Source organism: Cyprinodon variegatus, unplaced genomic scaffold (assembly GCF_000732505.1).
Source record: "Cyprinodon variegatus isolate N-32 unplaced genomic scaffold, C_variegatus-1.0 Scaffold382, whole genome shotgun sequence".
NCBI classification, from domain to species: domain Eukaryota; kingdom Metazoa; phylum Chordata; class Actinopteri; order Cyprinodontiformes; family Cyprinodontidae; genus Cyprinodon; species Cyprinodon variegatus.
Genome location: NW_015150835.1, coordinates 409,931 through 430,158, shown reverse-complemented (window position 1 = coordinate 430,158; position 20,228 = coordinate 409,931). Strand labels below are relative to the sequence as shown.

Here is a 20,228-nt window from a genome sequence, read left to right as displayed (position 1 = left end):
TGCAGCTGCAGTGTGAAGAGTCTGAACAAGAACTTGACAGGTAAAAATGTTTATTATTATTCCTATTTTATACAAATTTTTCACCTAAAACTAAAACCTGTCATTATTTACTTTTCATAGTTTAGTATTTCTACCACTAGATGGCAGTGACCTTCCACATCAGAAGGTTTTGTCTGATAGTATGGCTGGATCATATTTGTATTTTCGTTGTTTTTTTGCTTTTTTTTTTTATTTACTTTTGTAGTATTTATTTCTACAGCATTCAAAAACACCCCTTGTCATGTTTTCACATTTATATAAATTGCTTTTTTATTTGAAAAAAATATTACAATACCAAGGGTTGGTCAGAGTGATTCACAATATAGCTTTAAATTAGAAGTTCCTTTATTAAAAGAATGAATTGATGCAAAGCCAACCACTTCTGTATAGAATTATGAATAAATAGAAATGTTCCCTTTGTCAAATTCTTAGCTTAATATATTCTTGATTCTCTTTCACAAAGATCTGATAATTGCCAGAGCATTAGAATCAATAAATCCCCAAAACAGAAAAGATCTCATTTAACAACATGTCATACCAACCTGCTGGCCAGGAAAGGTTAACAGGGTCATATCTGAAGGTCTGGACCATTAACCACAAATGGAGAGAAGGTGAAACAGGGTGAACCTTCCCTGGACTCGTCAGCCAACCAAATCCACCTCATAAACCCTTTGAAACCTCTTTCAGGATATCAGAAAATAAAACAGGACAACATCTGAAATCCTGCATAATTCCTTTCCATTTAGTAAGGTCAGTGTTTATGACTAAAATAAAAAAAAGATAGAGAGGCTGAGCAGGAACTGCATCTCCAGAAAGTTATTAAGATCAAAACCACACCTGAAAAAAAAGGTGGCAGGTCGTTTGATACAACGTGACATAATTCCGATAAACAAGAAATGCACAATCCAGAACAACAAGGCGAGCTGCTTTATGGCACCAAGCTAACATTGTGCGTGCTTGGTTCTTCACCAAGTTAATCTCAAAGGCCTGAGTCAGTACAGACAGGTTTTTCCTTTTCATAAATGAAAACCTAATTTTACTTTAGTTAACTTTATTTGATACTAAGATACGTTTGATATATATACAGTCTACATTACAGACAATAATACACATTATCTTAACCAGTGCTTACAAACTTGTTTTGCTGTTTAACAAAGATGTTGTAAAAGAAAATGTATTTTGTAATATAAAAAACTAAAAATAAAACATATATTTTTAGCCATCTCTCCTTTGTTTGTTGCCCAAACAAGCTTGGTGAGTTGGTGTTTTGGTCATTATCTTGCTGTAAGATGACTGCATGTCCCGCCAGTCCAGCCTACTTTATTGCTAACATTTTTCTTTACCATCTGATAGCAAATTACTAGGACTTCCTGCTGCCCGGCATTGTCGTGAAATACAGCAATAGCTGTTGTGACGCACTTTGTTGTAACTCTGCCCTGTAAAGAAGGAAGGTTTATGAGAATTCTTTGCAGGAAAGCTGCAACAAAAAAGGCAGCGTAGTAGCAGGATGGAAAGATCCGCCACTTTCCTGCAAGAATGTCTGAGGTTGGAATCTCAACTCTGCAGACCTGTGGAGATTGCATGTTTTCCCCAGACAGCCACAACGAGTAATAAAAAACTAGGAATTCTAGCTTATATAGAGAGTTTAGGGGGACTATTGGAAATCTAATAGTTTTGGAAAGTCACAGCAATGATGAACAAATTTAAGACCTTTTCGAGCTTTTAAAGAAGCAGTAAATCTGCCACCAAAGGTTTTAACTCTTGCATGTTAAGTGATCTCCTTTAGTTTAAATAAAATTATGAATTTCAATATATCCAGTTTGCTAAAATGTGCTTTGAAGGCAGTTAAATCAGACCAAGATGACTGAAAAGTTGATGGAGCAGCACAGATGTGAGATCCAGGAAGTCAAGCTGAAACACAGGAAACTCCGGTACGTATTCATGAAGTGGTAATTAATGGCACCCAGAATGCTGACTTTAACTGTACCATAAAAAACGTACAAAAACATCCCGATTTCCACAGAATGAGATTTGAAAATCAACTTCTGCAACTGATAGAGCAGCACAAGCAACTTGACTTTGGCTTTGTAAGTTGGCTTTATTACCTTTCTCTATATTTAAACAACTAATAACTAAAATAACCAAATTTATCTCTTTAAAAAATGTTATTTAGAATCCAAAGAGACTTCCAGATGAATTGCAGAAGTCTGAAAACGCAAAACATCAGCTTTTATCAGCTGGTAAGGGTTCCCACGGTCATCTGTGAGCATATTTGTGGTGAATCAGTTGTCATGCATGCATGTGGTGTTTAAAGAAACTGTCTTTGATAGAACAAGTGAAGCTGGCTCAGCTGGACAAACTCAGCGAAGAGTTAGCGGAGGCGAAGAAACAGAAGCACCTGGAGGCTGGAGCCGCACAGATTGCCGTGTAAACCTGCTGAGTTGTTGCTACTTTCAGGACGATAGGAATTTGCATTATTCTGAACCAGATGCTTTGTTTGTTTATCTCTATAAAGTTAAAATATCCTTTATTGTAGTGATTCCTTCTAAATTAACTGAGATAATTCCCTTTTAAATCATTATAGGGGCTTGTAGTTTGTGTTAATGTGGCATCTATTAATCCCAAACCTGTTTTATTTTTTTGATCTGTGTCAGGTTTTTCTGTTCGGTAACCTGTTCATATTGTTTATCTATACAAATGTTGAAGTCTGCACTAAACATATAAAAAAAAATAATTGCAGTTTGTTTTTTATCTGCAACAACAAAAATAGTAACTCATAATTCATATACACACAGCCATAATTAAAATCTTTTTTAAGCATTTAATTAAATACTTTTTTTTTCAGAAATTGAAAACAGTGTGATACTTTTCCACTTTTAAGAGCACAATAACCCTGTGCAACTGAATCACCCTCATTAACGTCAGCAATATTTAACAAGAGCGAATCCATACTCATGTTTAAAAAATAAACACCATTAAATCACTTTTACAGTGCATGAATATGGAAAACATGAAAAAGTTTTTTTTATATATAAATATATACAGCAGAATGGTGAATCACAAACACGTAAACTTTAAACCGTCCGTTTTGGAGTAAATCCTTTATTCAGACGAACTCCACCAAATATTTTATTTCCCTCTTTAGGTTATAAGCAATCACCTAGTTTTTTTTTTTTTTTATTGTGGTCAGGCCAACAAAATAGCCAGGAGTCCTGCTTAGGGCGTAGGCTTTAAAAGTGAAGCGAGTTTTGCAAGGTGGCATGGCTTTGCTCCAGAACTGTGCAATAAATACACCCAGACCTTTCTCCCTTGTTTCTCTCTTAGAGGTAATGCCTCACTGAAAACTGAGAACACAGAGAAGAATAGGTAACATGCCAACAAAACTATTTTCACAGCGACTCAGAGCAACTGTAAATCATTTACATTTGATTTGCATAGAAGTAAAGCCAGCAAGCATACAGTAGTGAACAGAAAAAGCCCTGCACTGAATTGTTATTTGACATCTTTAGCTGTGGAAAGGGTGCACATCTTAACGAAGATAAATTTTACAGCTTTGGGTTTTATATAAAAAAAAAAAAAAACTCTAGCTAATGCAATTTTATCTTCAACAAACATATTTATGCACACCTTATTCTCTTTATTTCAACAGTACTACGCACTTTATTTCATTGGCATTACGTCATTGTTTTAGATCTCCAACTTGGGTAAGAGCCTCGATGAGCAATTGGCATACAGTGAAACCATAAGGACACTTTCTCCTGTTAATCGGCAAACTAGTCCCAGGCAAACAAACATCTCCAGAAACAAAAGAACCATACACTTACTGCAGAATACTGCTGTGCGTATTTTGGACTGGCGTTTTTATTTTTCTGTCTGCTCCAGCATGTGCAGACGGTTTGTTTTCATCCTCGAGTCCCCCAGTCACGTTCATACAAGCTTTGTGAAACATTAGCCAACACTGCCAGCATGCTAGTAGTCACTTTTGTCTCTCAGTCACCATATAAGGAAAAGAGGGGTACCAGTTCTTGGCGAAGAGGCACATTCCAAACCCAGTGACTTCAGGTTGTTTTCAGCATTTTCAATATCATCTCTCCAAGTTTTATTATTTCTTTGTGTGTAAATCCAGAAAAGGCTGCAGCTTGTGCACACCGAAGTTCTTTGAGGAGTGATTGTTGTTGGCACAAGTTGGCAATGGCTGTTAGTTGATCGGCTTGCATCGATAGCTCCCTCATAAATGGTTGAAACTCCACCTTTAGTTATGCCAGGCTGTTCCCCATCTGTTAACAGAGCAACAGGATTAGCAGAGACATTGATTCTGTCTGCCCTATGTCTCCAAGTTCCCAAGTGAATACAAAAATAATATTTTAAATTATGATCTCATGGATTAAGGGGGAAAAACAACAGCTGCGGGTTAGATCTGAGATAAAAACACCTGCTGGCCAAAAATAACAAAAAAGCCCATTTGATCAATCCCTAACAACAACAAAAAGAAGCAGAATCCATGATTTACTGTGGATTTACTAGTCAAAGTTCAGATTTAGATGCTGCTGCAAAATATTGTTGTTCAGATGCAAAGTATTCAATGTAGATTAATTTAAACACTTTAGCAATAAAGTTCAAACCACAAAATCCTCCACAGCCGTGTTATCGACTTAATGCTAGATGTTGCTGATAGCAGTTGCTGCTGCCAAGGGTTGCACAGTGTTGATCAACAATGATGATGACAAAATCATTTCGTTGACGCTCCTTTTTTTTCATTGATAATAGCGAAAACTGACGAGCTAAACATGGATCTTTGATGACTAAAACATGACTAGTCAGACGAGACGGGACTAAATGAAAATTAGCAGGTCATTGGTCAGACGTTTAAAATGCATCATTGTGCTGTAATCAACTAATCAGTATCAGCCGCTGCAGAAGCACAGATGGATCATGGCAGCAGCGGCAGGGTCAGAGAAAATAACCCGGAATGGTCTGTACTGCACGCTCAACTCTGACAAGCTCTGCTCTGATCTTCTATCTGTGCTTGTGTAGAAATGCATCTTTGCACGTGGAGCTCTGAGTCCGCACTTCACGCTCCATCCCTTATGGTTCACTCTCAGCAGTATGGTTCTTCCATCGCTACTTAATAAACTATGTTGCTGATCCTTCTCTGCCAAGCGTAAACATCGTTTGTCTAACTATCAAGATTTTATTTCTTCCAGCTCACAAGAGGTGATACTAAACATACTTTAATTTCTACAAAAAGGAATCCCTACATTATATCCAAATAAAATATTTCACTGAATTATGTTGATTTTTTGATAGAGCCCAATGAAAAGCTACATAGATCTTTGAATATTTCTCTCCCATTGTTCTCTTTTTTATCTATTTAAATATGATGTAAATATTTCCTTGTGTTGTCATCCAAACATTTTCTCTGTTTCCTTGAAATATGTCAACATTTTAGTTAAAATATGAATTCAATTAGGTCTGGATTGCCATGGCATTACAAGACAATTATGTACGTTCTTTCTGTATGTTTTACCTTTCAAAACCCTGTTAATTTAAATCTACTTTGACCCCTGAGCAGTGGTTACTAAGGGGCAAATTCTTAGAAAAAAGCCAAAATTGCCAAAGTAGAAAGAAGAATGTTTTTGTTCTTTGCTTTTTTGGGGCAATGAAGATTGGTTAATTTGTGCGTAATGTATAATTCATAGTAGATAAGGAAGTTTTTACTTTACAATGGAAACCTTGTATGTTTAAATATGATGTGTTGAACTAGATCTGCTATTTTCACAACTTTTTGAGAAACTTTTTTTATAAAGTAGTGCATTAATTCATAAAAAAGGTTTATTTGAATTCTATAAATCAAAGTTTTCTGCCCAACAGCAACGGTGAACTGCACGGCAACATTCTATACCCAGCTATTGTAGTATCGAGGCTACGGCTTTCAGTCTGGAAAGGAATCTGGTTGTTATTCAAAATTGTAAAGGTTAACTTTTTTTTTTGCAACATAAAACTAAAACTAGACTTAAAAACTTTTTAAGTTTTTGTCAACCAAAACCGACTAAAACCATCACATAGCATAATGACTAAAAATTGACTAAGACTAATAATAGTTTTCGTCCTGAAGACTAAGACTAAATCCAAGATGGCTGTGAAAAACAGAATTTGTTGCACAACCAGTTCCTAGGTTCAGGGGGTAGTTCCTTTCTGACATAAGTGAAAAATGAAATTATCATTTAAAAGATATGTGAGGGAGCAAACACTTTTGGATATCACTATATATTAGGTAGAACACATTAACTTAATCATTTAGCCTATTAAACATTTAAAAAAAGAGCAGATATTAAAATTTCCATTTCATCCATAAAAATCTTTATGGTTTTAATTTATCTGAATTAAGTAATTTAATACTTAAAGCTTTATACTATATAATATTTCTGTCAGTGCTGGTGACTTTATCTACCTCAAAGCGGCTGTAGACCTTCTTCTCCTTCCTCAGACTCTCTATCCTCTTCAGAAGCCCCTCCCTCTCCTGGGTGTTCCCCGGTTGTCGCAGAAATCGATTCTTCCTAAAGGGCTTCTCTGTCTCTTGTCCTTTGTCCGTGTCACCACTCTCTTTGTCTCCTCCAGTTTCTTCTCGCTCTGGGCGGTTTTTCTGGCTGTTAGCAGAGATTTGCTCCAGAATGACTTTAGTGTCGTCCCGCAGGTTGCTGCTGTACAGAGCAGAGCTTCCCTGGGCCTGGTAGCGCGAGGGTCCCGATTTCCCAGCTGATTCTTTATGATTGGTGGCGGGCTGTTCAGCAGTTGTGGATGTCGTGATTTTAGCTGAGGAGCCTTGCTTTTTACTGGAATCGTCCGACACCTCCATGACTGTACTCATGCCCTTGTCATCGCTCGAGGCTTTCTTCTCTTTATCCTTTGGCCCCAGGAGCCCCTTTAACCTCTGAGTCTGTTTCTTCAGGAATTCAAGCGTCTTATCTTCACCCTTTCCCTTACCAATTGTGTTTAATGAAGTATTAGAACCCATAACCTTGTGCAGTCCTTCCTTAGACTCTTCATGCGTTAACGTTGAAGAGCTGTAAGAGCGGCTCTTTTTCATTTCGCTCTTCTCAGCATCTGTTGCATCTTTCCCCAGGCCATCGTCGCCACAGGATATGCGACGAAGAGTCAGGGACTTGAGCTTTATCTGATCCTTCTTGATCATCTTGGGTGATGGAGGAGGCTTTGCAGACTTGGATTCATCTTTCCTTTGGCCCTCGATCTCATTCTCCTTTTTGTGGGGTTGTAATGTCTCTGAAAGCTTCAGGGAACTTCCAAAAGGCTTTGCAGTTATTAATGACGGCTTGACTGAACTTGTTGAAGGTCTTCGAGAAAGCTCTGCCAGTTTTGCGGCAATGTCTGGCTTCTTGGGTTCTTTTTCTGATGAAGTGATGTTTATAGGTGGGTTTTTTGGAGGTGCCGTAGTATCGGCTGTGTCCTTCTCAGAGAGGTCTGGCTTCTTTTCAGCTGGCTCCCAAGCTTTTTGAGCCTCTGTCTCAATTTTCGGAGCCTTTCGCTTGTTCTCCAGATCTTTGAAATACTGTAGTCTACTAGATAAATCACTTACAATAGCTGAGGGCTTGGATTCAGTTGTTTCAACTCTCACTGTTGTCTTTTCTTCTTTTTCAGAAGTATGGGGGGTTTCTTTTTTCTTGGTCAGATAGGTATTTTCTGGTTCCTTTTTCTGTTGCTGTTCCTCCTTCTCTTTTTCTTTCTCCTTTTCCTCTTTCTCATCTTTCCCTTTATCATTATTTTTTTCTTCCGCTTTCTTTCGCCAGTCAAGGGGCTCACGAGACCAAGACCTTCTCTTTTCAAGAATCTGGGCCACAAGGGATGAAGTGCGTCCCGGATCTAATGGGTCATCTTCTTCTGTCGCTGGTTTTAAACCAAGGCTGCCACTGTGCATCTCTGCTTTGGAAGATGAGAATATTAGTGAGGAGCGCAGACGAGAGCTACGCTGGAGGAGAGGGTTCACTCGTGAGCGGAACGATTCGTGCCTGGACAAAAAAAGATCTGGGGTTTCCTTACTCTCCGAATCTTCTACACCCTCCCTGACTGACATCCTTTCTGACTCCCTTTCCTTCTCTGGCTCTCTGTCTCTTCTTTCCAAAACAGAAGACCTAAAATCACTGAAAGAGGTAACCAGATCACTGGTTGTTGCTGGTGCAGAGTCTTTATTTTTACTTTCAGGCATATTTGGTTTTCCAAAGCGGGGTCTTATTATATCAGGTCTGGGCTTGGGGGGAACAGTTGGCGGATCCTTTACTGCAAATCTTTGAGCTAAACTGTCTGATGCACTCGGTTGCTCAGGAGGCATGGGCTCATCAAACGCGTCGTGACCCATTGGCTGAGGCAAGCCTTCCTCTCCGCCATCCTCATAGGTGCTCAAGTACGAATGGATTCTCCAACTCCTCATGCCTTGCTTCACACTTGGATCTTGGCTGTGCTCTTCATCAGACTGCTTTCCAAACTTCTCGGGTGGATGCAAATGTGTCGGCGAGCTCTGACATGCATATGGTTGGCCTATGGTTGGTCTCCGGCCAGTGGATCCTCCTCCATACCTCCCAGCTACAGGAGGACCATGGAGCTCCTCATGTCCCCTCAGGTCCTCTGATGAGAAGTAGTCCCTACTTCCAGGTGGGGGCTCCTGATCAGATTGATAACTTGATTCTGAATACTGGTCAATGGCAAGGTGAGGGAGACGGCCTCGAAGTCGGTCATAATGCCCATGGCCAGAACCCGGACCAGGACCTTCAGTGTAGTAATGGCTACTTGATATTTGCTCTCTGTGAAGAAAAAATAGTGCGTTTTAGTTGGTAATGACATGTTTTTTTTCAGGAGATGACTCTGTAAAGCATTTGTTCATGAGATAAATTTAAATTAAAAAAAATCTCCAACAAAGCACAATTTAGAAGTAGTTACCTTTGAAAATCAGTTTCTTCCAGATTGTTCATTACTCTGTGCTTCATGTATTGTCGGGAAGATGAGTAGTTTTCCTGAGTTCCTTCAGCATAGCTGTGTCTCTTAAATGCACTTGAACTCATCTCCATCTGCCTGGACACAATGGACTTGCCCTGCTCCAGGAACGACTGCTGGAGACGAAACTGTTGCTGAGAATATTTTCCTATTGTGATTCCTGCACTGGGTTCCAGGGTGTGACGAAAGGGGTCATTCCTCCGGAAAGGCAGCGAGGAGTTACGATCTAACTCTCCGTAGGGGAAGGCGGGGGAAACCTCAGGCTGTCTCCTGAACCCGATGGGGTTACGCATAGACTGCGACCTCTTTAAACCGAACTGGGGGTTCATGTAGCTGCTGGTGGCCGGCTCGGGGATAGCGAGAGCAATGGATTGATCAATGACCAGAGGCTCTGACTGAGCATAAAGAATTCGAAACTCGTCATCAAAAGTAGTGACTAGTTCTCCAAGGAAGAGGTGTGCCATGCAGCGGTGGATCTTCTCATATGACCACATGAAACTAGAAAAAGAAAAAAAAAAGTCTTAGCATTTACAGATTAATTGACAATATTAATAAATGATTTCATCCACTGACTTACCTGTAGTTTCCACTGAGTACAGCCCTGCAGTCAGTCAAGAGAAAACGATCCTTCAACTGTCCTTTAAATGTATTTCCTGACCGTGAGTAGTATGTGACTCCTGCGACAGTCCTGACGCGCATCATCTGTAAACAGAAATTGGACTTGCAACTGCCGACCATGTCAAATTTTGTTAAGGGTAATAAAAAAAAAAATTGAAACTCACATGAACTGATTCCAGGTTGACTTTGCAGCTTAAAACCATAGCGACAAAGTGAGGCGCGTCCTTCTCGTCCAATAAAATGTAAACAGGCACCATGCGTCCTGCTGCTTCCAAGAGGTCAGAAAAAATGTCAACATCTGTGAACATGTCCATTGCAATTGCGATAACCTAGACAGGGAGGGAAAAAAAATTAATACAGGGATATGGCCAGGCATGGCCACACTTCTTGTAACAACTCTAAATCAGCCATTGTAATTTTATTCTTAGCAATTTTAGGCGGCTAATAGGAGATAACAAAAGGGTTTCCTCTATTGCAGAACATTTTCTACTGATGATGCCTCATCTTATACCCACTTTTGCATCCGAGGATAAAAAATTTTCTTTTTTCTACGCATGTAAGGTATATCAGTCTTGTGACACCAATAAAAAAAAAATGTGCTGAAACCTGCTCTCTGTTAACATAGCAGGCCAATTGGATAGACTTGTACTGCTTTAAATGCCCACACCAAAAAATGATTTTATCAACCAAGAAGCCAAAATGGAGTCACTTTAATGATAGAAAAGAAAGGTAGGATGATGTGAGTTAATTGAAATGCAGGCAATTTAAACCATTTCATTTCCTGAATAATATCGAAGCCCGATTGTTTTTAGGAGTGTATCTGATCCAAAACAGGATCAGAGCCCAAAGTTTATAGTTTTTAGATTAAAATGTACAATTCAATTATATTATTGAACACTTGTATGTCAATTTACATCTATAATTAATTAAAAATAACGAACTAAAAAGAGAACAGAACTATTTTGCCATGGCTTCTTAAGCATTTAGGATGTAAAAATATAAAATTGTAATTTATGGATATGAAATGGAGAAACAAATTGGCAAAGGTACGAACTGAGCCAGGACTTTCTGATTTTTTAAATATATGTGTTTATTGTGGAAGATGAGGTCACTGTTGTCAGTCTTAACAAATTATTTTTCCAAACTTAAGTTTCAAGCCTTTTATGAAAGGCTTAAAACTAAATAACTATACCCCTCCTTCACGCATTTGGCTACGCTGAGTGTATCTGCAATGCTAAATTTACATGAGGTTTGTAGAGTGAGTCATTGTATTTTGTAGCTGTCATTTCTCCATGTGCACGCCGAGGCACCGACTTCAGGAGAGATGCTAAAAGTAAACGCCTGCGAGACACAGACATGTACTCTGTAAATTCAAACTTAAACATAGGACAAATAAAGACATGCTCCTTCAAACCAACTGGTTCGACTGCTTGTCACATTTGGCAGCCGGTGTACTGTTAATCATATTTTTAATTTAGCTGAGGGCCAGTCGGTTAGAAATTTGACTAAAGGGAGTGCTGGAAATTTTACCAGAGGTAGAAAAAAAAGGGAGTTAAAATTAATACTGCAACTTGATTTAATAAAGTTAGAGTTCAGACCTGCCAGCACTTTATCAAACTGTTTTTCTCTTTTTTTTATTTTAGATAAAGTTGATTTACCTAGTGTATAGTGATAAGAAAACAGATATATCAAAGCCTGACAAAAACGCATCAAGCTGCAAATTTAATTCCAAATACTTTGTATATTTTGGGGTATTTTTGTAGGCAGTTTTAATACGTATATATCTGGTTCTGCACAATGTGATGCTTAAGTCTCGTTAACACTGGCCTTCGTGCTCACCTGGCGTGCATTCTTGATGAGTCTCCTAGCTTGTTCTTTAATGCTAGGCATTTCTGGCTCAGACGGGTTGACCAGGGTTGTGACCTCCGTGGGTCCAATGAAACTGTGCTGTGAAAGCGGCCATCCCAGGTCCAGGCCCGGTGCAGCCAAGTCTGACTGCATTGGCCAGTAGGTGTCCGAGGAGCCCTCTGCATCCAGTCCACCCTCATAATACGTTAGCTCGGGGGCCCCAGAGGCCTGGCTGGGTGCCTGGACTGTGGACTTGATGTGTTCGATTTCAGTCGAGGACAGGAAGCCCGCCAAATCCGATTTCTGGAGGAAATCAAAGTAACCCTAGGGGAAAACAAAAACAAGTTCAATGCCTCATAAAAGTAGCATATACAACACAGTGAAAAAGTAGTTGTTGGATACTGTTTTTGTTTGTTTTTGTAATTTATAAATGAAGATATCATCTTTTAGGCAAGACAGCAATTTTCCTAAGTTTTGGTGGTGACTTTTCCTTGGTTAATTGCTTTAATTGAGCCATATTGCTGCATTTTACAACATTAATAAACCTGTTTGGTTATGCTACATCAAAATCAGATTTAAGTCCAAGCTTTGATTTGGCAGCTTGAAAACCTTTATTTAGCTGTTTTTTAGCGAGTCAGAGATTGAAAGATAATTTTCCTGCTCCATCATATAGGTAGTGTTATGGTCACAAACTAATGTTCCTACATCCTACATGAAGATTTTTAACTATAAAGCAGAATTCATGGTTATATCAGTAGATACAAGGATTTACTTTCTTTTTATGTAGCAGTGTTTTTCACCTTGGATGTAAAATCATTAATACTGACCCTAACTGTAACAAATGACGGGTGCAGTGCTCTAATTTTTATCCTGGAATATTTTTCCAAATCTCCTGGATAAGTTACTGATGCACTGGTGGATTCATTTTGGTTTGCGGTCTATAGTCCAGGTTTTTTTTCTTTTAATCTACTTTATAGAGGCAGGTTCCATTTTGGGGATTTCTTCATTTTACAGCTTTGAAAGTAACTATGCCTGGGTGTGTCTACTAAAATTGAACCTTACTCTCTTAAAAAAGCGATAAATTACAGTTAATGAATGATCAAACAAAAAAGGTGATTACTTTTTCACATAAGCCTTGTTCTGTTTGGATAGACTTTTTACTAATAAACAACTTCATCCTTTGAGAGATACCTTTGTATTTACTTTGGATTTATTGATATCAAACATTTAAGTATGAAAAACTAAAAAACTAAAAATTCTTTATCAAAGTCCTTTTTCTATCAAGTTGAAAGAATCATAATTGGTACCTGATGGTCTTTTTCCAGCAGAGCATCGATAGCTAGACGATAGTCCTCGCGGTAGTGTGGGGGCAGATAGTTTGGGTCGAGGGGATTATCTCCAACTGATGAGCTCTGCGACCGGTGCGGCATTGTTGGACTGGGTGTGGTCGAAAGTCAAGTCAAAAGCCTCTGCAGGAAAGGTGAAAACAAGCAAGTAGAACAGACTTAACTTAAAGGAGTCTTAGAATCGGTAGAGCAAACACGAAAGCAGCCGAGACCAAAGAAAAGGATGCTTTCCTGTGTTTAGATCACCTTGCTTTTGTCAGCACACTCACTGTAAAAACACTCCACTCCCTCATTAAGAACAAACAATACCATAATTCAATAAAAAGGTAAAAAAATAAATAAAAAAAAAACTAGCAAAACAAAGGCCACTTGGTGTTGAGATACACAAGCAGGCTGGTTTCCTATAGCGAACAAAGAAACTGTTGTTGGTAAATCAATGCCAAGGGATTAAAGGTAACTTACTCCAACTGACTATAAAACATAATTACTATGGGATTCATCCCAAACTTTATTTGGTAGGGCAAAAAATATCTGGATTTTTTGAAGCTCGTTCTTTTTTAAATTTAGCATAATGTTGTGACTTTGTTCAAATGTAATTAAACTGATTTTTGGGATGTTATTTTGAAAGATCCCAATCGGTTTTATAGTCTTTTTCATGAAACACTAAACCTGCAATAAAACATCCCACGATAATGCCAATCATGAACTATTGAGGGATTAAGCTTGTAGTATAAACTGCAAACCAGACTTTGGACACAGAAACAACAGGAGGAAGAAAATACAATGGAAGGAAGACGTACTGGAAAAATGACACAAGAAAAAGACCCTGGTAGAGGTGGGAAAGGCATGAGGAGGTGTATAGACAAGTCTGTTCGTACGAGGACTATGAGCTTGTCGTGCCGGTGCGTCACGCTTCATGCTGTCTGTTGTTAGGCCTTGACAAGACAGAGTCTGAAGGCTTCAATAAATCTTCTGTAAGCCACTCATGACTTTTAACTTACTAGAAAACCTGCTGTGTAAAGCATGGTTGATTCTTCTTATGCAAAATCGCGATCACTTGGTTATAATGAATACAGACCACCACTTAAAAGATTTTGTTTTGCTATTAGATAAAGACAGTAAAATTAGTAACCTGCAGATTTGAATCATGCTGTATCACATTACTGATAAGTTAATAGATCATATGACTTAGACACAAGATAGAGTGATTAAAGCTACATTTTAATTAGATTAAACCTCATTAACCTTTTTTTTACCCCACAAATAAGCCTGTGGTCCCAACAGGAAGTGTTCTTCTGTCTTGGTTTTTCTGGCTAACTGGAGGTCTAGTTGAATTATCAGGGTGTGTCGTGGGCTCTGGCTGAGGGAGAACTTGTACCTGCTATAAAGGTTTGTATAATGGGCTCTGTGTAAACGTTGAGGGCTTGGTTACGTTGATAGCAAAGGGCACAATTCCTAACCCACAAACAGTGGAAGAACCCATTTGACTCAGCCAGTGGTGAGTCATCCAATATGTCCTGGCGTGGCCGGGCCGGAGGATAAAATTGCAACAGACTACAGCTTTGTAATTTATCTATGGACAAAATTGCTTGCTTCCGTTTTATTCACTAGTTTCATGAAAATTGGTCCTTTTTCTCCTCTTCAACTTCTTGTTGTCATCATCATTTAATGCCCCTTAGTTCTACATTTGTGCCTACTTTCCAAAATAACCTAACCAACTCAGTTGATCTTTTAAATTTTCCTCTAAATTCTTAAATGACCTTCAGCAGCTTTGTTGGTTGAAAACTATGCTGCAGCTTCAGTGAAGCACATGAAAATGACAAACTTTGAATTTTTCTCAGCAGGTAAACCTAAAATTATAGGCTGTTAGGTAACACAAAAGAAAAACAGCTGTTGACATACTCGAAATAAAGATACGGTTGCCAACAGCGATACTTTTTATGATCATTACTATGTAATTACCAGTTTTATTTTCTAGACTTCTCACAAAATGTACTGTAATGGTTAAAAAATTTCAATTAAATGGTAATACTTGCTTAAAATATATATAAATTTTCTAAAAATCAAATATGAGAATATAAATACATGATAATAAAATTTATGTTTTAGATATAAGTTTTAGATTTTTTTGTTAATTTATTAAATCAGGTTAAATCATTTTAATACCTGAAGGAATTAAAAATTAGTTTAAAAATTTACCAGGACTTGGCTTGTGATATGTTTTTATAGTATAATTCAATTCAGGTTATAAATATAGCGGCAACTCACAACACGTCATTTCAAAGAACTGTACAGAGATAATTCAACCAGATCAGATTATACAGTCAGATTAGCTCAGAGTTTTCTATCTAAGAAAACCAGCTCATGAACTCGACAGCAATCCACTAAAACACTAAGCATGCATACAGCGACGGTGGAGAGGAAAAACTCCCTTTTAACAGGAAGAAACCTCCAGCATAATAAACAAGGTATCATGGAATAAGCATAAAAACATATAAAATAGTCTAAATACATTGAGTAGAGTTTCACAAATGTAACTATATGGAGTGATTAATAAGTCAGGTGGTATTTTCAGGTAGCTAGCCTGCAGTCAGATTCTTTGGAGACAGAAGTTTACCAATTGCAGTTTTAAACACATTAACGTTTTTTTTTTTTAAAAATGTAGTTATTCTGGTTTTTACTGCATTTTTTCCCCTTTTTTGTGTGTTGTAAATAGAAAGTTTCGTTGCCTTTTTCCAATTTGCTGACAGGTAGTGACTAGCAATATGGGAGTTTTATTCCAAGTAACATAAGGCAGTGAAATCGCCGGAGTAGGAAAAATTCCAATACTTTACATGTCATTAAAAATAAAATTTATAAACCTCAAAAGTTGAAAATGTTAGAAAATTTGAAACAATAAGCTCTTAAAACTGTTCAAATTCAATTAACAGCAGCTATGTTAGCCACTGTAGACTTTGTCTTCATCTGTGAGACTTTTTTAAATAAATGTTCTCATCTCTAATTGGCTACAAAGATCTCTGTCCTTCTAAAACCAGAAATTCACTTTTTATTCCAAGGTGTGGATGCATACACTTTATAGAATCTAGTGAAAAAGAGACGGCTGTAAGTATTTAAGGATTGTTATGAGCAGACAGTGATTATTCAAACCTTTTTAATAGATATCACTAATTTAGTCAAACTGATTTCAATCCATTTAAAAAATTACCAAATAGGTAATTTTTAACAAATTCCCAGTGTAAAAATATCACTTTAAGGCCTTTGTAGGAGTTTATGCTTCAAAAATAAACTTTTTCATGACTCATCCGTGTTTATTAAAATTCCTGAGAATACCTGAACGATTTAAGCCCTGAGGTAGTTATGAGCGAAGAGCCTAACTTGTGCACAAAGACAACAAACAGCATTGTGGTTTGTTCTTCACCCTGCTCACCTATGGGTCACTGCAGGATGAGGCAGTGGAGGAACACCACTAGCTGACAGGTAGGATATCAAAACAGATAATGATGGTTTGTCTGCTGCTATGGCAACAGAAGTGTGCACCAAACTGATCCAGAGCTCTGTATTGCTCTTTGTCCAAAACAAAATGTACCTAAACAAGACCAGTGAAACTCTAAACCAGAACAATACAGCAGCAAAAGGCTGCCATAGACTTGAAGTGCACACTGCATGTTGCATGTTTCATGTTTCATCAACATTCCTGGACGAGGCGACAGGAACAACCGCTAATTAATCAGTCCTGGTGTGGGAATAAACCCTAAAAAGGCAGAGAGGACACAAAAAATCAAGAAGTATCTCTCTCTCTCTCTCTTCATCCAAACACGCCTCGCTGAACAAATAGCCGGTTTGATCCAGCATGTTTTTTTTCAGGTGTTAGAACTCGTTGCAAAAAGAGCAATACCTGAGAACAGGTTTAGGGGCCCATAACGTTCTGATGCTCCTGTCAGGATTTCCAGCTTAATGCACACAACCTGAATAAATCCATACACTAGGCTCTTCCTGTCTCACTGTATAACTTCACACCTCAACAAGGCCGTTGAATGAAGCACAAAGGGCGGCTCAAACACACAGATGAACACGCATTGAATGTGTGACAACACTCGGCGGCTCACATTCTCCCGGGTTTTTTTTTTTTCACGGCTAGAAAAACAGGTCCTCTGAGGAGCCCGTCATCTGTTCCAACTGCCTTCAGGCCTGCGGTCAGCCTGAACGGAAAACTCAGTGGCTGAAGCTTTCAAGCATTTTTCCACCTCTCTTTTCCTAAAGCACATTAACCTTTCAAGATATACAAAAACAGACAGCGCTTAAAGAATGATATGCAGACACTTGGAAATGTGACAAGATTCAATTAGGAGACACACGCATTGGGGACAGGAAAAAAAAACTGGCATTGAAGAGCTTTTTTTTTTTCCCCACAAATTACAACCACATGTTGGGGGCTATTCCTGTACAGTGACTCACTCTGCAGAATCGAGGAGAAAAGCTGTAAAAAAGCAGCTTTTTGCATGAAGTTATTCTACTATTAGAGCCTGCAAACCAGTCTTCCTTGCTCAACAGAAAGGACTATAATCAAAAGGCTTGAAGCTCCACTAAGCCCATCTCAACGAACACCAGAGCATGCAAAGCATTGTTCAAACAAGCCATGAGACATGCTTATAAAATGTAACCACTTGTTAAAATGCCCTGATGATAAGGCTCGGCCGGTCAGGAATGAAGACTGCAATGTTTTCTACAATCACTGAAAGTATAGAGACAAATACACTCTCTAATGAGGAAGTGGTTACCATTTGTTAAATTCTCAAAGTTAGTTATTTTCAGCATCAATGAGTTGTTTCAAAATGAAGAAAGAAGAAATACAGAGATGTAAATCCATTTTCTTCATTGACATGTCAACAATTTGTCAAAATTGTTAAATAAGAGCTTATTACAGCAATTTGGATGGATCTATTTTATCCTTTAAGGCGGAAGTTCCTAAACTTTTCCATTTCAACCAACAAAATTGTATAATTGTTGACCTATGACCTAAACTATTGGTTGAGTATACAAACATTTCTACAAACCAAAATAGATGTGTGGTATTTTTTAAGTTAGGTTTTTTGGTTTTTAAACACATAAATATGCATCAGCATTAATATTTGTGGTGTTTAGTCCAATTATGTAGAGGCTTTAAGACCACATGCTTGTTGATTCATGGGGTCATGACCCCAACTTTGGAAATAATTGATTTAAAGGAATCAAATTCTCTCCTGCACAATATTATTGACACAATGATAGTGTGTTTAACACATCATTTTGAAAACATTACAGTTAAAAAAAACTACATGGCCAACATAGATCCTGAAAACAGCTTAAAAAATTACCTCTAATCATATTGCTTTTCTATTGACAGTGAAATCCTGCTAAGCTGCAGAACTCGGTTTGATGCCCTGTCTGGTCCTAACATTTAATATAATCAATTTAAAACATTTTCTATGTAATAGTTTGAGAAACAAAAGCAAAACGGCTTTTCGTCTTAAATATATTAGGTCTCAGATAAGGTAGGATGCAATTCCTCCTAACTAGGTTATATCTGACCTTTAACCATCAGGATAATATTGTAAATGAAGATTAAGAGATGTGTTTTTGCTGTTAAAGTTTTGCTGCTAAAATAGTTATAGAGCTACACAGTATGTCAAAGCCTATATCGAGATATAATCTCTTTATTTTGGTCATTGCGATTTAAAAGCCTCTAAAAAATTAGCCAGAAAAGCCCACCAAAAAATTTATAACAATCATTTCGCCAAGTATATAATAAAAAATTACAAAATATAATGTCTTTGAAACATTTGTTTGAAAAAGAAAATCATAAAACCAGCAAATTCACCAGTAAATTACTGAAAAACGCTGTAATGATATCCTGTTATATATACAGAAATTTTAGAAATGTTTAAAAGTATCAGATCACTGTTATAGAATAAAGTTATTAATATATATATATTCAATTCAGTTTATTTCTATAGCGCCAATACACAACACGTCATCTCAAGGCACTTTACAGTTCACCAGATCATACAGTCAAATTGATTCAAAGTTTCTATCTAAGGCAAACCTGTTGATTGCATCGAATCATTGACTAGATGGCAATCCCTCACACTAAGCATGCTTGTAGCGACAGTGGAGAGGAAAAACTTCCTTTTAACAGAAAGAAACCTCCCGCAGAACCAGGCTCAGTGTGAACGGCCATCTGCCGAGGCTGACTGCGGTTCAAGGAGACAGAAGCAAAAATACAAAAAAGCGACTGTAAAAGGTGGCCCCGTCCAGGAAACACACAGCCAGGCAGACGAGCTCTGATAAAAAAAAAATGTATATATATTTTATATAAAGAAGCTGTAAACAGATTATAAGTATTATAAGCAGATAATTCATTTTTAGAAACTGTCCATAATTGTTCTTATAGTTCCTCCTTCAGTGGACTGGGAGAAAAAAGGATAAAAGACAGGGAGCCCTGTGTTTCTGTGCTCTGACTGTAGAGAGCAGTCTGCTCAGGGCGTAGCAATAATGCACAACAGATACCTGGATCACCCAAACCTGTAAAAACTGCTGCCTGTTGAGGAGGAAAGTTTCTTGGCTTGATTTTACTTTTATAACCATGCTCATAGAAAGTTGGAATATTTAACATGGTCTAGATAGTGAGTAATTTAAGAGATCAGATAGTAGAGATGGTATAATTAAAGCATTATAGTCGCTTTATGCAAAGAAGTGTTTTGCTCCAGATGGCTGAGTTGATCCATTTTCGTACCTCCTTCGCTTCGCAGCACGACTTGTTCCCCCTGCTGTCTCCGGAGCGACCGGGCGGTTCGCTCTCCGCCTTCGACTCGGGCCTCCTTTCTCGTCCGAGTGTCACATTCCTCAGATCGGACAGGAGCCGCACCCCCCCCAGTCTTCCGCCTGGAGCCTGCGCACTGACCGCGTACTCGTTCCCCCCTCCACGGGGCTGAGGGCTCCTCTCGGCGGTGTGAGATCCTCCGTGGGGATACTGGCTGTAGGTCAGCGCTGTGAATGAGGGAAAGTAGAGGAGTAGCTAAAAGGAAGGGCTTTCCCACCGGTGGAGAGACTCCTCCCAGCGCAACAAGGGAAAACATCATTGGAAGTTTGCTTCCTCTGCTTTCTTTCAAATGTGGGCTCAGTGGAATGGATCTTAATGGCGCTATTGTTATCAGTTCTTTGAAGGATCTCATCTTTAACCGCTTCACAAAAACATTTCAGACTCCGGCCATCAGTTAGGGAGCTGGGTCAGAGGCGGTACTACATAGGGGCCAACAGGGGCCAGCACCCCTGTTAAATTATCCCTGGCCCAAATTATGGCCCCTTTACTGAAGACCAGTGTTTGGGGGGAACACA

The 20,228-nt window shown here is 38.4% G+C and overlaps 2 protein-coding genes across 2 annotated transcripts; one reads left to right on the top strand and one right to left on the bottom strand.

Annotated features, from left to right (window-relative positions):
- Positions 1 to 6: 6 nt before the first annotated feature.
- Positions 7 to 2,508, top strand: LOC107092471 (synaptonemal complex central element protein 1-like). The gene is made up of 5 exons (XM_015386967.1): positions 7 to 40; positions 1,881 to 1,970; positions 2,063 to 2,126; positions 2,213 to 2,279; positions 2,370 to 2,508. The coding sequence occupies exons 2-5, from the start codon at positions 1,900 to 1,902 to the stop codon at positions 2,468 to 2,470; spliced, it is 303 nt and encodes a 100-aa protein (XP_015242453.1). The 5' UTR covers positions 7 to 40; positions 1,881 to 1,899; the 3' UTR covers positions 2,471 to 2,508.
- A 340-nt stretch (positions 2,509 to 2,848) lies between these two features.
- On the bottom strand, positions 2,849 to 19,900 carry fam83h (family with sequence similarity 83 member H). Its single transcript, XM_015386966.1, has 8 exons — positions 19,627 to 19,900; positions 12,816 to 12,977; positions 11,500 to 11,832; positions 9,825 to 9,989; positions 9,620 to 9,744; positions 8,989 to 9,540; positions 6,491 to 8,852; positions 2,849 to 4,316 (listed from the first exon to the last, which is right to left on the bottom strand). Exons 2-8 carry the CDS (start codon positions 12,936 to 12,938, stop codon positions 4,296 to 4,298), a joined length of 3,681 nt encoding a protein of 1,226 aa, XP_015242452.1. The 5' UTR covers positions 12,939 to 12,977; positions 19,627 to 19,900; the 3' UTR covers positions 2,849 to 4,295.
- Positions 19,901 to 20,228: the final 328 nt, after the last annotated feature.

Coding starts and splice junctions, on each gene's coding strand:
- LOC107092471 (XM_015386967.1), top strand. CDS start 1,900: ATGACTGAAAAGTTGATGGAGCAGCACAGATGTGAGATCCAGGAAGTC. Junction 1,971..2,062: donor CTGAAACACAGGAAACTCCG/GTACGTATTCAT, acceptor CGATTTCCACAG/AATGAGATTTGAAAATCAAC. Junction 2,280..2,369: donor ACATCAGCTTTTATCAGCTG/GTAAGGGTTCCC, acceptor TGTCTTTGATAG/AACAAGTGAAGCTGGCTCAG.
- fam83h (XM_015386966.1), bottom strand. CDS start 12,938: ATGCCGCACCGGTCGCAGAGCTCATCAGTTGGAGATAATCCCCTCGAC. Junction 11,833..12,815: donor TGCTGGAAAAAGACCATCAG/GTACCAATTATG, acceptor GTTTTCCCCTAG/GGTTACTTTGATTTCCTCCA. Junction 9,745..9,824: donor TCAACCTGGAATCAGTTCAT/GTGAGTTTCAAT, acceptor TTCTGTTTACAG/ATGATGCGCGTCAGGACTGT.